This window comes from Salarias fasciatus, chromosome 6 (assembly GCF_902148845.1).
Source record: "Salarias fasciatus chromosome 6, fSalaFa1.1, whole genome shotgun sequence".
In the NCBI taxonomy this organism is placed as follows: domain Eukaryota; kingdom Metazoa; phylum Chordata; class Actinopteri; order Blenniiformes; family Blenniidae; genus Salarias; species Salarias fasciatus.
The window spans coordinates 3,478,141-3,489,635 of NC_043750.1; the positions used below are offsets into that span (position 1 = coordinate 3,478,141).

The 11,495-nt window shown below is 58.3% G+C and overlaps 1 protein-coding gene across 1 annotated transcript; it reads right to left on the reverse strand.

Annotated features, from left to right (window-relative positions):
• Nucleotides 1–1,967: 1,967 nt before the first annotated feature.
• On the reverse strand, nucleotides 1,968–8,018 carry LOC115390445 (rho-related GTP-binding protein RhoU-like). Its single transcript, XM_030094319.1, has 3 exons — nucleotides 7,687–8,018; nucleotides 7,530–7,588; nucleotides 1,968–3,441 (listed from the first exon to the last, which is right to left on the reverse strand). The coding sequence occupies exons 1-3, from the start codon at nucleotides 7,958–7,960 to the stop codon at nucleotides 2,947–2,949; spliced, it is 828 nt and encodes a 275-aa protein (XP_029950179.1). The 5' UTR covers nucleotides 7,961–8,018; the 3' UTR covers nucleotides 1,968–2,946.
• Between the last annotated feature and the right edge of the window lie 3,477 nt (nucleotides 8,019–11,495).

Below are 11,495 nucleotides of genomic sequence, written 5' to 3' on the forward strand. Positions count from 1 at the left end.
CTTCCTCCTGGACCAGAACCCGGTCCGACCCGTTTCTCTGAACGCTCCAGGAAAAAACCTGGTTTCACTTCTCTGGTTTTTCCTCTGAACGCCATGCTGCCCCGGCCTCTCTCCGCCGCAGGTCCTGAGGTTCTGGGTCCTGGGGTCCTGAGGTTCTGGGGTCCTGGGGTCCTGAGGTTCTGGGGTCCTGAGGTCCTGAGGTTCTGGGGTCCTGGGGTTCTGGGGTCCTGAAGTTCTGGGGTCCTGGGGTCCTGAGGTTCTGGGTCCTGGGGTCCTGAGGTTCTGGGGTCCTGGGGTCCTGAGGTTCTGGGGTCCTGAGGTTCTGGGGTTCTGGGGTCCTGAGGTTCTGGGGTCCTGAGGTCCTGAGGTTCTGGGGTCCTGGGGTTCTGGGGTCCTGAGGTCCTGAGGTTCTGGGGTTCTGGGGTCCTGAGGTTCTGGGGTTCTGGGGTCCTGAAGTTCTGGGGTTCTGGGGTCCTGAAGTTCTGGGGTCCTGAGGTTCTGGGGTTCTGGGGTCCTGAGGTTCTGGGGTCCTGAGGTCCTGAGGTTCTGGGGTCCTGGGGTTCTGGGGTCCTGAGGTCCTGAGGTTCTGGGGTCCTGGGGTCCTGAGGTTCTGGGGTTCTGGGTCCTGGGGTCCTGAGGTTCTGGGGTCCTGGGGTCCTGAGGTTCTGGGGTCCTGAGGTTCTGGGGTTCTGGGGTCCTGAGGTTCTGGGGTCCTGAGGTCCTGAGGTTCTGGGGTCCTGAGGTCCTGAGGTTCTGGGGTTCTGGGGTCCTGAGGTTCTGGGGTTCTGGGGTCCTGAGGTTCTGGGGTTCTGGGGTCCTGAGGTTCTGGGGTCCTGAGGTCCTGAGGTTCTGGGGTTCTGGGGTCCTGAAGTTCTGGGGTCCTGGGGTCCTGAGGTTCTGGGGTCCTGAGGTCCTGAGGTTCTGGGGTCCTGAGGTTCTGGGGTTCTGGAGTCCTGGGGTTCTGGGGTCCTGAGGTTCTGGGGTCCTGAGGTCCTGAGGTTCTGGGGTCCTGAGGTTCTGAGGTTCTGGGGTCCTGGGGTCCTGAGGTTCTGGGGTCCTGGGGTCCTGAGGTTCTGGGGTCCTGGGGTCCTGGGGTTCTGAGGTTCTGAGGTTCTGGGGTTCTGGGTTCCTGAGGTTCTGGGGTCCTGGAAGGATTTGAACTCCATAAACTGTCTGGACTCCTGAGGATCAGAGCAGACGTCCGTCTCACCGCCAGACGGTTTCAGGGTTAAAACCAGGAGCGCCGCTGCGGGGGCGGAGCCAGCTGCTCCTCCTCCGTCAGCTGACAGAGCCAGGCTCCATATGCTGGGCTAATCCGGTCCAGCTGGTCCAATCCGGTCCAGCTGGTCCTGTCAGCTTCGGTTAGCAGGAAGAGCAACAGCAGATCACCGAGATCCAGCTCAGGGCCACCCAACCCCCCCCCCCCCGGCTGCTGGTCTCACCGGTCCAGAGGACCAGGGCCGCCCAACCCCCCCCCCGGCTGCTGGTCTCACCGGTCCAGAGGACCAGGGCCCCGGTCACACAGAGGCAGGAAGCAGGAAGCCGCTGTCCAGCTGGAGCCTCGCTTCACTGAAGCGTTTCATCTCCTGAACCTGAAGCTTGATGATCCTGTGGTCTCCGCACTCCGCCTTCTGACCAGAGGAGCGCTCAGCCATGCGTGGGATTATGTTTCCATGACGATCTCCGTGTAAACATGTTTGAACAGGCGCTTCGTATCGTTACAGTTCACTCACCGCTCACACCAGCGGCTCCAGCTGCTGCTGCCCGAGTGTTCTCCTTCCTGCTGGCGTCTTTAGAAACAGGATGACTGCTGTCAGAGAGGATTCTGGGTCTTGTTCCTCCAGGATCACTTTCTCTTCGTCAGCCATGCTGCTCTCCAGATTAAAAACTTCACTACTCCTTTGTTTTGCGATGCCAGAGCGTGTTCAGGCTTCAAAATAAAACACTCATCCATAAAAGTGTATATTTACGCTTTTATTTACATGTAAAAACCTGTGTGACAGCTTCAGTAGTGATCTGTATAGATATTTATATCAATAATGTGCCTCGGAATAAAAAAAAGTCAACCTTTGTAGTCATCTGTTTTGATAAAACGGATGTTGCTCTCTTTTATTTTCCTGTTGCTGCTTTGACATGATGGGAAATGGACTCCGGCTCCACTGCGCCTCGGCAAAAGTAGAACCGGTCCGAAGTAGTGCGGAGAGCGGTCCGCAGGACGCTGGAGGCCTCGCCGGGCTGCGGCGCTCTGCTGCCGGCGTGCCAGACTGACTCGATGTGTTCCACACAGCACTGCGTCCCTGAGCATGGCGTGCCAGGCCCGCTCTGCGTCATCCAGGAACGAGGAAACTGATCTGATCTCAAACCTTTACAGACCACGTTCTCCGGGTTCTATGAGGCCCGAGACAGACCGGAGGCTCCAGGTTCTCCTGGTTCCGTTAATGTGTCCTCCTGCAGGTGTTCTCCATCAGACCGTCGCAGTTCCGCCGCATCAAAGGACCAAATCTGAGACGAGCGGTCAAACCTGTAATGGAGCAGCCGAGTGGACGGCAGCCAATCACAGCACTGGAGGACCGACGGCAGCCAATCACAGCACTGGAGGATCGACGGCAGCCAATCACAGCACAGACACAAAACACACTGCAGCCAGGACGGAGCAGAACCACATCAACCGGCCAATCAGCTTCCAGCGCCGACGCCCTGGAGGTTCAGTCTGAGTTCTGCTTCAGATCAGCTCTGTTGGAGGGACCGGGAGGAACCCGGGAAAAAGCAGAGTTCTGGGGGTTCTGGTGGGTCAGGTGGATCAGGAGGGTCAGGAGGATCTGGTGGTTCTGGTGGATCAGGTGGGTCAGGAGAATCTGGTGGTTCTGGTGGATCAGGGGGATCTGGTGGTTCTGGTGGATCAGGGGGATCTGGTGGTTCTGGTGGTTCTGGTGGATCAGAACCGCCTCATCTGCCGTCCGGGCCGCCTCCCCCGACCAGGCAGCTGATCCGGGTCCACCAGGCCGCTGACAGGCTCCGGATCTTCTCAGGGGTCTTCTTCCTCAGGGTGAGCCTCTGGTCCCGGTCCCGGTCCTGGTCCCGGTCCGGCGGCCGGACGCCGGCCAGGATGGCGGCGTCGAAGGCGTCCTTGAGGTTCTGCTGGGTCAGGGCGGAGCACTCGGCGAAGCCGGCGGCGCCGAGCTGCCGGGCCCGGCGCCGGCCGTCCTCCGCGTCCAGCGGCCGCTCGCCGCGCCGCGCCAGCTGGATCAGGACCTGGACGTCCTCCCGCAGGTCCAGCTGGGTCCCGACCAGAACCAGCGGCGCCCCGGGCCGCTGCCGCCGGATCTCCGGGACCCAGCGGCGGGCCAGGTTCTGGAGCGAGGCGGGCCGCACCACGCTGTAGACCAGCAGGAAGACGTCGGCGGTCCGGTAGACCAGCGGGCCCAGGCGGTCCAGATCGTCCTGCAGGGGACAACACAGGGACTGACTGCAGCGGACACACACACACACACACACATCAAAGACAGCCTCTGCGCGGCGCCGGCTCTCTTCGGGCTCTGGGGCCTCGCCTGTGAACCTCTGACAGCAGCGCAGCGCGGGAACTTCTGTCTGCAAAAACATCTGGAGCTACAAACCTGTCCGCAGCTCAGCTGTCCGCAATGTCCAAGTAACGGATCCAAATCCTGCGGAGAACCAGACGGTGGCCGACCCCGCCCACAATCCCCCAACTCCGCCCCCTGGCACCATATATGGTGTGCAGATGAACTCATGAATGAAATGTGGGTACAGTAGAGGGCGCGGCGCAGAGCGCCGTGACCTGCAGGAAGGACGGTAAACGACCCAGGAAGCGACTCTTCAGGAGACAGAAACCCGAACCCTCATGGCGAGGAGGAGAGCCGGTCTGCCGTCCTCTCTGGAGGACACAGCAGAGGGACAGACGGAGACACTGAGTGGAGCAGGACCAGAGCCATCGGGACTCTACTGCTGGAGTGAGGAAAGTGTCCCACTTGAAGGAGAGCTGTCAGAATCCAGAGAGTCTCCACATGGCAGAAACACCTTAAAACAAACCCAACATCAGCATGTAGTGAACTGGTTCCACAGCCTGACGGAGCGTCCAGGCTTCATCACAGCAGGTTTAACGCTCTGCAGCTCAGAGAGGCTGAGGACCCGGAGGATTCGGGTTCAGAGGTCAGACATGGCCGTGGCGACACAGCAAACACTTTCTGTGTCAATTTTCCATTTGAGTGAGAACAATTTGAAGTGTGTATCATGAGAAGAATTATTATGTACAAGAGACGGTAGGTATTTGTAAGTGCAGAGACAAAGACAGTTATTTAACTTTTATCTGTTATCATACTGTACATATGTATCTGTCTCAAGAGTTTATTTTAGTGCTGTCAGTTTTAATCGTGATTAATCCATTGAGGTCTGCCAGTTGGGTCAAAGAAAAGAACTCCAGGATAATAGTCTTTTTCCTGACATTGGGACTGATTTATGAGGATTAGCTTCTTCATTGCGATTAATCTCAACGTTAAAGGTGTTGTAGGCAGGATTCCGCATCTCCGCCATCTTGCTTAGGGTTACCTAAGTAAGATGGCGATTTGACCCATCTAAGATGGCGATTTGAAAGCCAGCACAGCCAATCCTGTCCTGTTTTCTCTGACATCACGCCCTTACGCAAGTTAAGCCCCTCCCACAAGAACGTGCGACGAGCGCCCCTCGACCAATCACGGTTAGAGCCTCATGGGCTCTTCTGATTGGTCAAAGATACCTGGAGCTGTGGAGATTCCTTTTCAGCTCAGAACAGAGACAGATGGAAACGCTGCGCCCTCGCGGTAGAGCAGTTATGCTTCACTCCTAAAGGATTATCAATGGATACTCTAACATTTAATCCAAAGAAAACACAGAAACATTAGCATTGACTAGCAAAATCCTGCCTACAGCAGCTTTAAAAAAGTTAATTGTTGACAGCTCTCCATGAATTAATCACGATTAATTGCGATCAACGCGATTAAAACTGACAGCACTAGTTTATTTAACTGATATCTGTTATTAGGATAGTCTACATATCTGTCCGTCTTAAACGTACAGTATATCTTAATTGTCTGTATCTGCTCATGTATATCTTGATATCTGTTATTTATCTCATTATGTCTGTCTTAGATCTCTGTGCCAATTATGTTTGATTTATATCTGTCAGTTTATATCTATTACTTAATTATATCTGTCTTAAATTTGTATTTATATTATATTCAATTTATATTTAATAATTAGTTGTGTCGGTCAGTATATTTCTGTTATGTAATTATATCTATCCTAATTTTACATAAATTATATCTAACTTTTCCTTGTATGGTTGGTTTTTTTGTATTTTTCTACTTTTCTTTCTCCGTTTCTTGCCACTGCGAACCTGCAGTTTCCCCATGCGGACAAATAAAGGACTTTCATTCCGTTTCCTTCTGCTTCCTCGTCTCCTCCTAGTTCCTCTGGACTGTGCGGTCCTTACGGCAGCTGCTGTGTTGGCGGCGAGGACCAGAGTCCCACGCTGTTTTTCTCTGCGCTGGATTTTTATAGGTACCAGGTCTGGCTCAGAGGAGCCGCTGCGCAGAGTCTGGGGCTGGTTTTGTGCAGCGAGCTTTATGGGTAAGACCCCTGGTCCGTCTGTCCACCGTCCTGTTCTGGATCCACTGTGGTTCAGGATCCCGTCCTGCTGGGATTGGTCCAGATGGTCCAGATGGTCCAGATGGTCCAGATTAGTCCAGATTAGTCCAGATTGGTCCAGCTGTAAGAACACCAAGACGACTGAAGGGGTGTCCACTCCAGCAGCGAGCCTCACCTGGCAGAGGACTCTGTCCCCCTGGAGGACTCTGTCCCCCTGGAGAAGTTGTCTTCTGTCCCAGAATGAGTCGATCTCTGTCTGGACATGGACTGTCCCTCACCGGGCTTGTCCAGCTTTCTGCTGAGTGTGTGTGTTGTCTGCAGTGCCACACACACCTCTGGACGGCGGGAGGACGGTCCCGTGGACGTCCCTGGACGTCCCTGACTCAGCTCCATGCTGATTCGTCACGTTTGTTTTTTTCCTTCCTCGGGAGACTCTGGACCGTCCGTCCATCTGAAGACATTTCGCTTCCTCTAAATCTGATTTTCTCATTTTCAATAAAACTCTCCACAGCCAATCAGAAGGGTCAAAGGTCACAATGGCAAAAACAGCCTGAATCAGACTAAGAAGGCAGGAAAAGCTGCAGTCATGACAAAGTACATGAAATAAAGTAAACAGAGTGAAAATAAAAGACTTTGGGAGGAGTGCGTTACCGCCACCGACCAGCAGAGGGCGACGCCGCGCAGAGTGGGAGAGCCCTGAAACACTGGCAGGCTCCAGCCAGCAGGGGGCGCTGTGCGCTGCGGAGGGTCAGGCACTAAAGCAGGCTGCGGGGCGCGCGACACAAACACAGACTCCTAATGTCAAGGCGGCTCAGCTGATGAGGACCGATCAGGACCGATCAGCTGATCAGGACCGATCAGGACCGATCAGCTGATCAGGACCAATCAGGACCGATCAGGACCGATCAGGACCGATCAGCTGACCAGGACCAATCAGGACCGATCATCTGATCAGGACCGATCAGGACCAAACAGGACTGATCAGGACCGATCAGGACCGATCAGGACTGATCAGGACTGATCAGCTGATCAGGACCAATCAGGACCGATCAGCTGATCAAGACCGATCAGGACTGATCAGGACCAAACAGGACTGATCAGGACGGATCAGGACCGATTAGGACCAATCACGACCGATCAGGACCGATCAGCTGATCAGGACCAATCAGGACCGATCAGCTGATCAAGACCGATCAGGACTGATCAGGACCAAACAGGACTGATCAGGACGGATCAGGACCGATCAGCACCAATCAGGACCGATCAGGACCGATCAGCTGATCAGGACCAATCAGGACCGATCAGGACCAATCAGGACCGATCAGGACCGATCAGCTGATCAGGACCGATCAGGACCGATCAGGACTGATCAGCTGATCAGGACCAATCAGCTGATCAGGACCAATCAGGACCGATCAGCTGATCAGGACCGATCAGGACCGATCAGGACCAAACAGGACCGATCAGCTGATCAGGACCGATCAGGACCGATCAGGACCAATGAGCTGATCAGGACCAATCAGGACCGATCAGCTGATCAGGACCGATCAGGACCGATCAGGACTGATCAGCTGATCAGGACCAATGAGCTGATCAGGACCAATCAGGACCGATCAGCTGATCAGGACCGATCAGGACCGATCAGGACTGATCAGGACTGATCAGCTGATCAGGACCAAACAGGACCGATCAGCTGATCAGGACCGATCAGGACCAATCAGGACCGATCAGGACCGATCAGCTGATCAGGACCGATCAGCTGTGAGGAAGAAGAGGATGAGTGTCTCCCAGTCAGACAGACCTGAGGGGACAGGGGGACAGCAGGACAGGAGGACAGGGGGACAGGTGAGCAGGAGGACAGGGGGACAGGGGGACAGGATGAGTCTCACCTGTCCAGCCGTGTCGCAGAGCTGCAGCCTCACCGGCTTCCCGTCCACCGCCACCATCACTGCAGAGACCACAGGTCAGAGGTCAGAGGTCAGCAGTCACAGAGAAGAAGCGGGCTCCGTGCGTCGCGCCCCGCGCGCCCCGCGCACCCCGCGCTACCTGTGAAGTTGTCCAGCGCCGTGGGGACGTAGTCCGCCGGGAAGCCGTTGGTGGTGTAGCTGAGCACCAGGCTGGTCTTCCCCACCGCGGCGTCCCCCACCAGGACGCAGCTCACCCGCCGCTCCGGCGCCGACCCGGAGCGCCGCCGCTTGTCCCGGTTCCTGGCGCGCCTGGGCGGCGGCGGCGGCGGCGGCGCGGGGCCGAGCTCCGGCCCGCACACCGGGTCCGACACGCGGCGACACTTCTGCTGCTCTGCGGTGTCCTGCGGGAGCATGGCTGCGTGGCGGCGCGCGGGAGAAGCGGCTCAGATCTGCCGGAGACTCCGCGCGAGCTCCATATGTGTGTGTGTGTGTGTGTGTGTGTGTGTGTGTGTGTGTGTGTGTGTGTGTGTGTGTGTGTGTGTGTGTGTGTGTGTGTGTGTGTGTGTGTGTGCGTGTGGCACGGCCGCTCAGCGGGAGCTCCTGATTGGCTTTCTCGCTGCATCTGCTGCTCGTGCGTCCTAAGAGGCTTAAGCTGGCGCGCGGAGCCGCATGAAGCTGGGAGAGCCGTCAGCAGAGACCTCCAGGCCCCCTCGGGGGGGAGGAGGAGGAGGAGGAGCAGAGGACAGCACTCTTCATCACTCCCTTCACTTCAGTCAGTCTGCAGGGAGCGGCATGGTGCAGCAGTGGAGAGCACTGCCACCGCGCCGTGACTGATTCCTGGTTCGAGTCCTCAATCCGTTGCTGAAAGGCTGAATGGAGGCTGTGTGTGTGTGTGTGCGTTCTTGTATTTCTATCCTTGTTGGGGCCAAATGTCCCCACAAGGATAGCAAAACGTGGAACGACGTGCCTTGTGGGGACCTTTTTCCGGTCCTAAGTAGGAGAAACAGTGTTTTCTTGACCATGTTGTTGTTACTGAAAAAAGTAAAAGTGCAAAAACATTTCTTTAGGGTTAGGCTTTGTTGTGGTGTGGGTTAGGGTTAGGGTAAGGGTCAGGGTTAGGGGCTAGACATGAATGGGAGTCAATGGATGGTCCCCACAAGGATAGAAATACAAGACTGTGCGTGTGTGTGTGTGTGTGTGTGTGTGTGTGTCCATCAGCGGTTTGCAGAAGGAAGTCTCCAGTATCAGAACCACAACAAGTTCTATCAAACTTCTCCAAACAAAACTGTGACGAAAGAAGTCTCCTGTCCCTCTGTCCTCCCGTCCTCCTGTCCCTCTGTCCTCCCGTCCTCCTGTCCTTCTGTCCCTCTGTCCCTCCGCCCTCCTGTCCTCCTGTCCCACTGTCCTTCTGTCCCTCTGTCCTCCTGTCCCACTGTCCTCCCGTCCTTCTGTCCCTCTGTCCTCCTGTCCCTCTGTCCTCCTGTCCTTCTGTCCCTCTGTCCTCCTGTCCCACTGTCCTCCCGTCCTTCTGTCCCTCTGTCCTCCTGTCCCTCTGTCCTCCTGTCCCTCTGTCCTCCTGTCCCTCTGTCCTCCTGTCCCACTGTCCTTCTGTCCCCCTGCAAGGACATGACAGTGTTATCGTCCTCTGTCCTCCTCCTGCCGGGGTGATGGTGGACATCAGTTCTGTCATCAAGACCAGCTCCGTCCATCTGAGGACTCTGGACAAAATCAGTCTGATCTTCCTCTGGTGGACTTGGACAGCGAGCCACGCTTTGATCACTTCTGGTTGGATTATTGGGATGCTTTGTATGTTGGGCTGGACCAGGGCTGTACCAGGGCTGGACCAGGGCAGGACCAGGGCAGGACCAGGGCAGGACCAGGGCTGGACCAGGGCTGGACCAGGGCAGGACCAGGGCAGGACCAGGGCAGGACCAGGGCTGGACCAGGGCTGGACCAGGGAAGGACCAGAGCAGGACCAGGGAAGGACCAGGGCTGGACCAGGGCAGGACCAGGGCAGGACCAGGGCTGGACCAGGGCTGGACCAGGGAAGGACCAGAGCAGGACCAGGGAAGGACCAGGGCAGGACCAGGGCTGGACCAGGGCTGGACCAGGGCAGGACCAGGGCTGGACCAGGGCTGGACCAGGGAAGGACCAGAGCAGGACCAGGGAAGGACCAGGGCAGGACCAGGGCAGGACCAGGGCTGGACCAGGGAAGGACCAGGGATGGACCAGGGAAGGACCAGGGAAGGACCAGGGCTGGACCAGGGCTGGACCAGAGCAGGACCAGAGCAGGACCAGGGAAGGACCAGGGCTGGACCAGGGCAGGACCAGGGCTGGACCAGGGCAGGACCAGGGAAGGACCAGGGCTGGACCAGGGAAGGACCAGGGAAGGACCAGGGCTGGACCAGAGCAGGACCAGAGCAGGACCAGGGAAGGACCAGGGCTGGACCAGGGCAGGACCAGGGAAGGACCAGGGCTGGACCAGGGCTGGACCAGAGCAGGACCAGAGCAGGACCAGGGAAGGACCAGGGCTGGACCAGGGCAGGACCAGGGAAGGACCAGGGCTGGACCAGGGCTGGACCAGAGCAGGACCAGAGCAGGACCAGGGAAGGACCAGGGCTGGACCAGGGCAGGACCAGGGCTGGACCAGGGCAGGACCAGGGCTGGACCAGAGCAGGACCAGGGAAGGACCAGGGCTGGACCAGGGCTGGACCAGAGCAGGACCAGAGCAGGACCAGGGAAGGACCAGGGCTGGACCAGGGCTGGACCAGAGCAGGACCAGAGCAGGACCAGGGAAGGACCAGGGCTGGACCAGGGCTGGACCAGAGCAGGACCAGAGCAGGACCAGGGAAGGACCAGGGCTGGACCAGGGCTGGACCAGAGCAGGACCAGAGCAGGACCAGGGCTGGACCAGAGCAGGACCAGGGAAGGACCAGGGAAGGACCAGGGCTGGACCAGAGCTGGACCAGAGCAGGACCAGGGAAGGACCAGGGCTGGACCAGGGCAGGACCAGGGAAGGACCAGGGCTGGACCAGAGCAGGACCAGGGCTGGACCAGGGAAGGACCAGGGAAGGACTAGGGCTGGACCAGAGCAGGACCAGAGCAGGACCAGGGAAGGACCAGGGCTGGACCAGGGCAGGACCAGGGAAGGACCAGGGCTGGACCAGGGCTGGACCAGAGCAGGACCAGAGCAGGACCAGGGAAGGACCAGGGCTGGACCAGGGCAGGACCAGGGAAGGACCAGGGCTGGACCAGGGCTGGACCAGAGCAGGACCAGAGCAGGACCAGGGAAGGACCAGGGCTGGACCAGGGCAGGACCAGGGCTGGACCAGGGCAGGACCAGGGCTGGACCAGAGCAGGACCAGGGAAGGACCAGGGCTGGACCAGGGCTGGACCAGAGCAGGACCAGAGCAGGACCAGGGAAGGACCAGGGCTGGACCAGGGCTGGACCAGAGCAGGACCAGAGCAGGACCAGGGCTGGACCAGGGCTGGACCAGAGCAGGACCAGAGCAGGACCAGGGAAGGACCAGGGCTGGACCAGGGCTGGACCAGAGCAGGACCAGGGAAGGACCAGGGCAGGACCAGGGCAGGACCAGGGCTGGACCAGGGAAGGACCAGGGATGGACCAGGGAAGGACCAGGGAAGGACCAGGGCTGGACCAGGGCTGGACCAGAGCAGGACCAGAGCAGGACCAGGGAAGGACCAGGGCTGGACCAGGGCAGGACCAGGGCTGGACCAGGGCAGGACCAGGGAAGGACCAGGGCTGGACCAGGGAAGGACCAGGGAAGGACCAGGGCTGGACCAGAGCAGGACCAGAGCAGGACCAGGGAAGGACCAGGGCTGGACCAGGGCAGGACCAGGGAAGGACCAGGGCTGGACCAGGGCGGGACCAGGGCAGGACCAGAGCAGGACCAGGGAAGGACCAGGGCTGGACCAGGGCAGGACCAG

What these genes read in the sequence shown, in the direction of transcription:
- LOC115390445 (XM_030094319.1), bottom strand. Translation starts at nt 7,960, where the DNA reads ATGCTCCCGCAGGACACCGCAGAGCAGCAGAAGTGTCGCCGCGTGTCG. An exon ending in GGCGCTGGACAACTTCACAG is followed by an intron (nt 7,589 to 7,686) that starts GTAGCGCGGGGT and finishes TGGTCTCTGCAG; the next exon opens with TGATGGTGGCGGTGGACGGG. An exon ending in TCTGCGACACGGCTGGACAG is followed by an intron (nt 3,442 to 7,529) that starts GTGAGACTCATC and finishes TGTCCCCTGCAG; the next exon opens with GACGATCTGGACCGCCTGGG.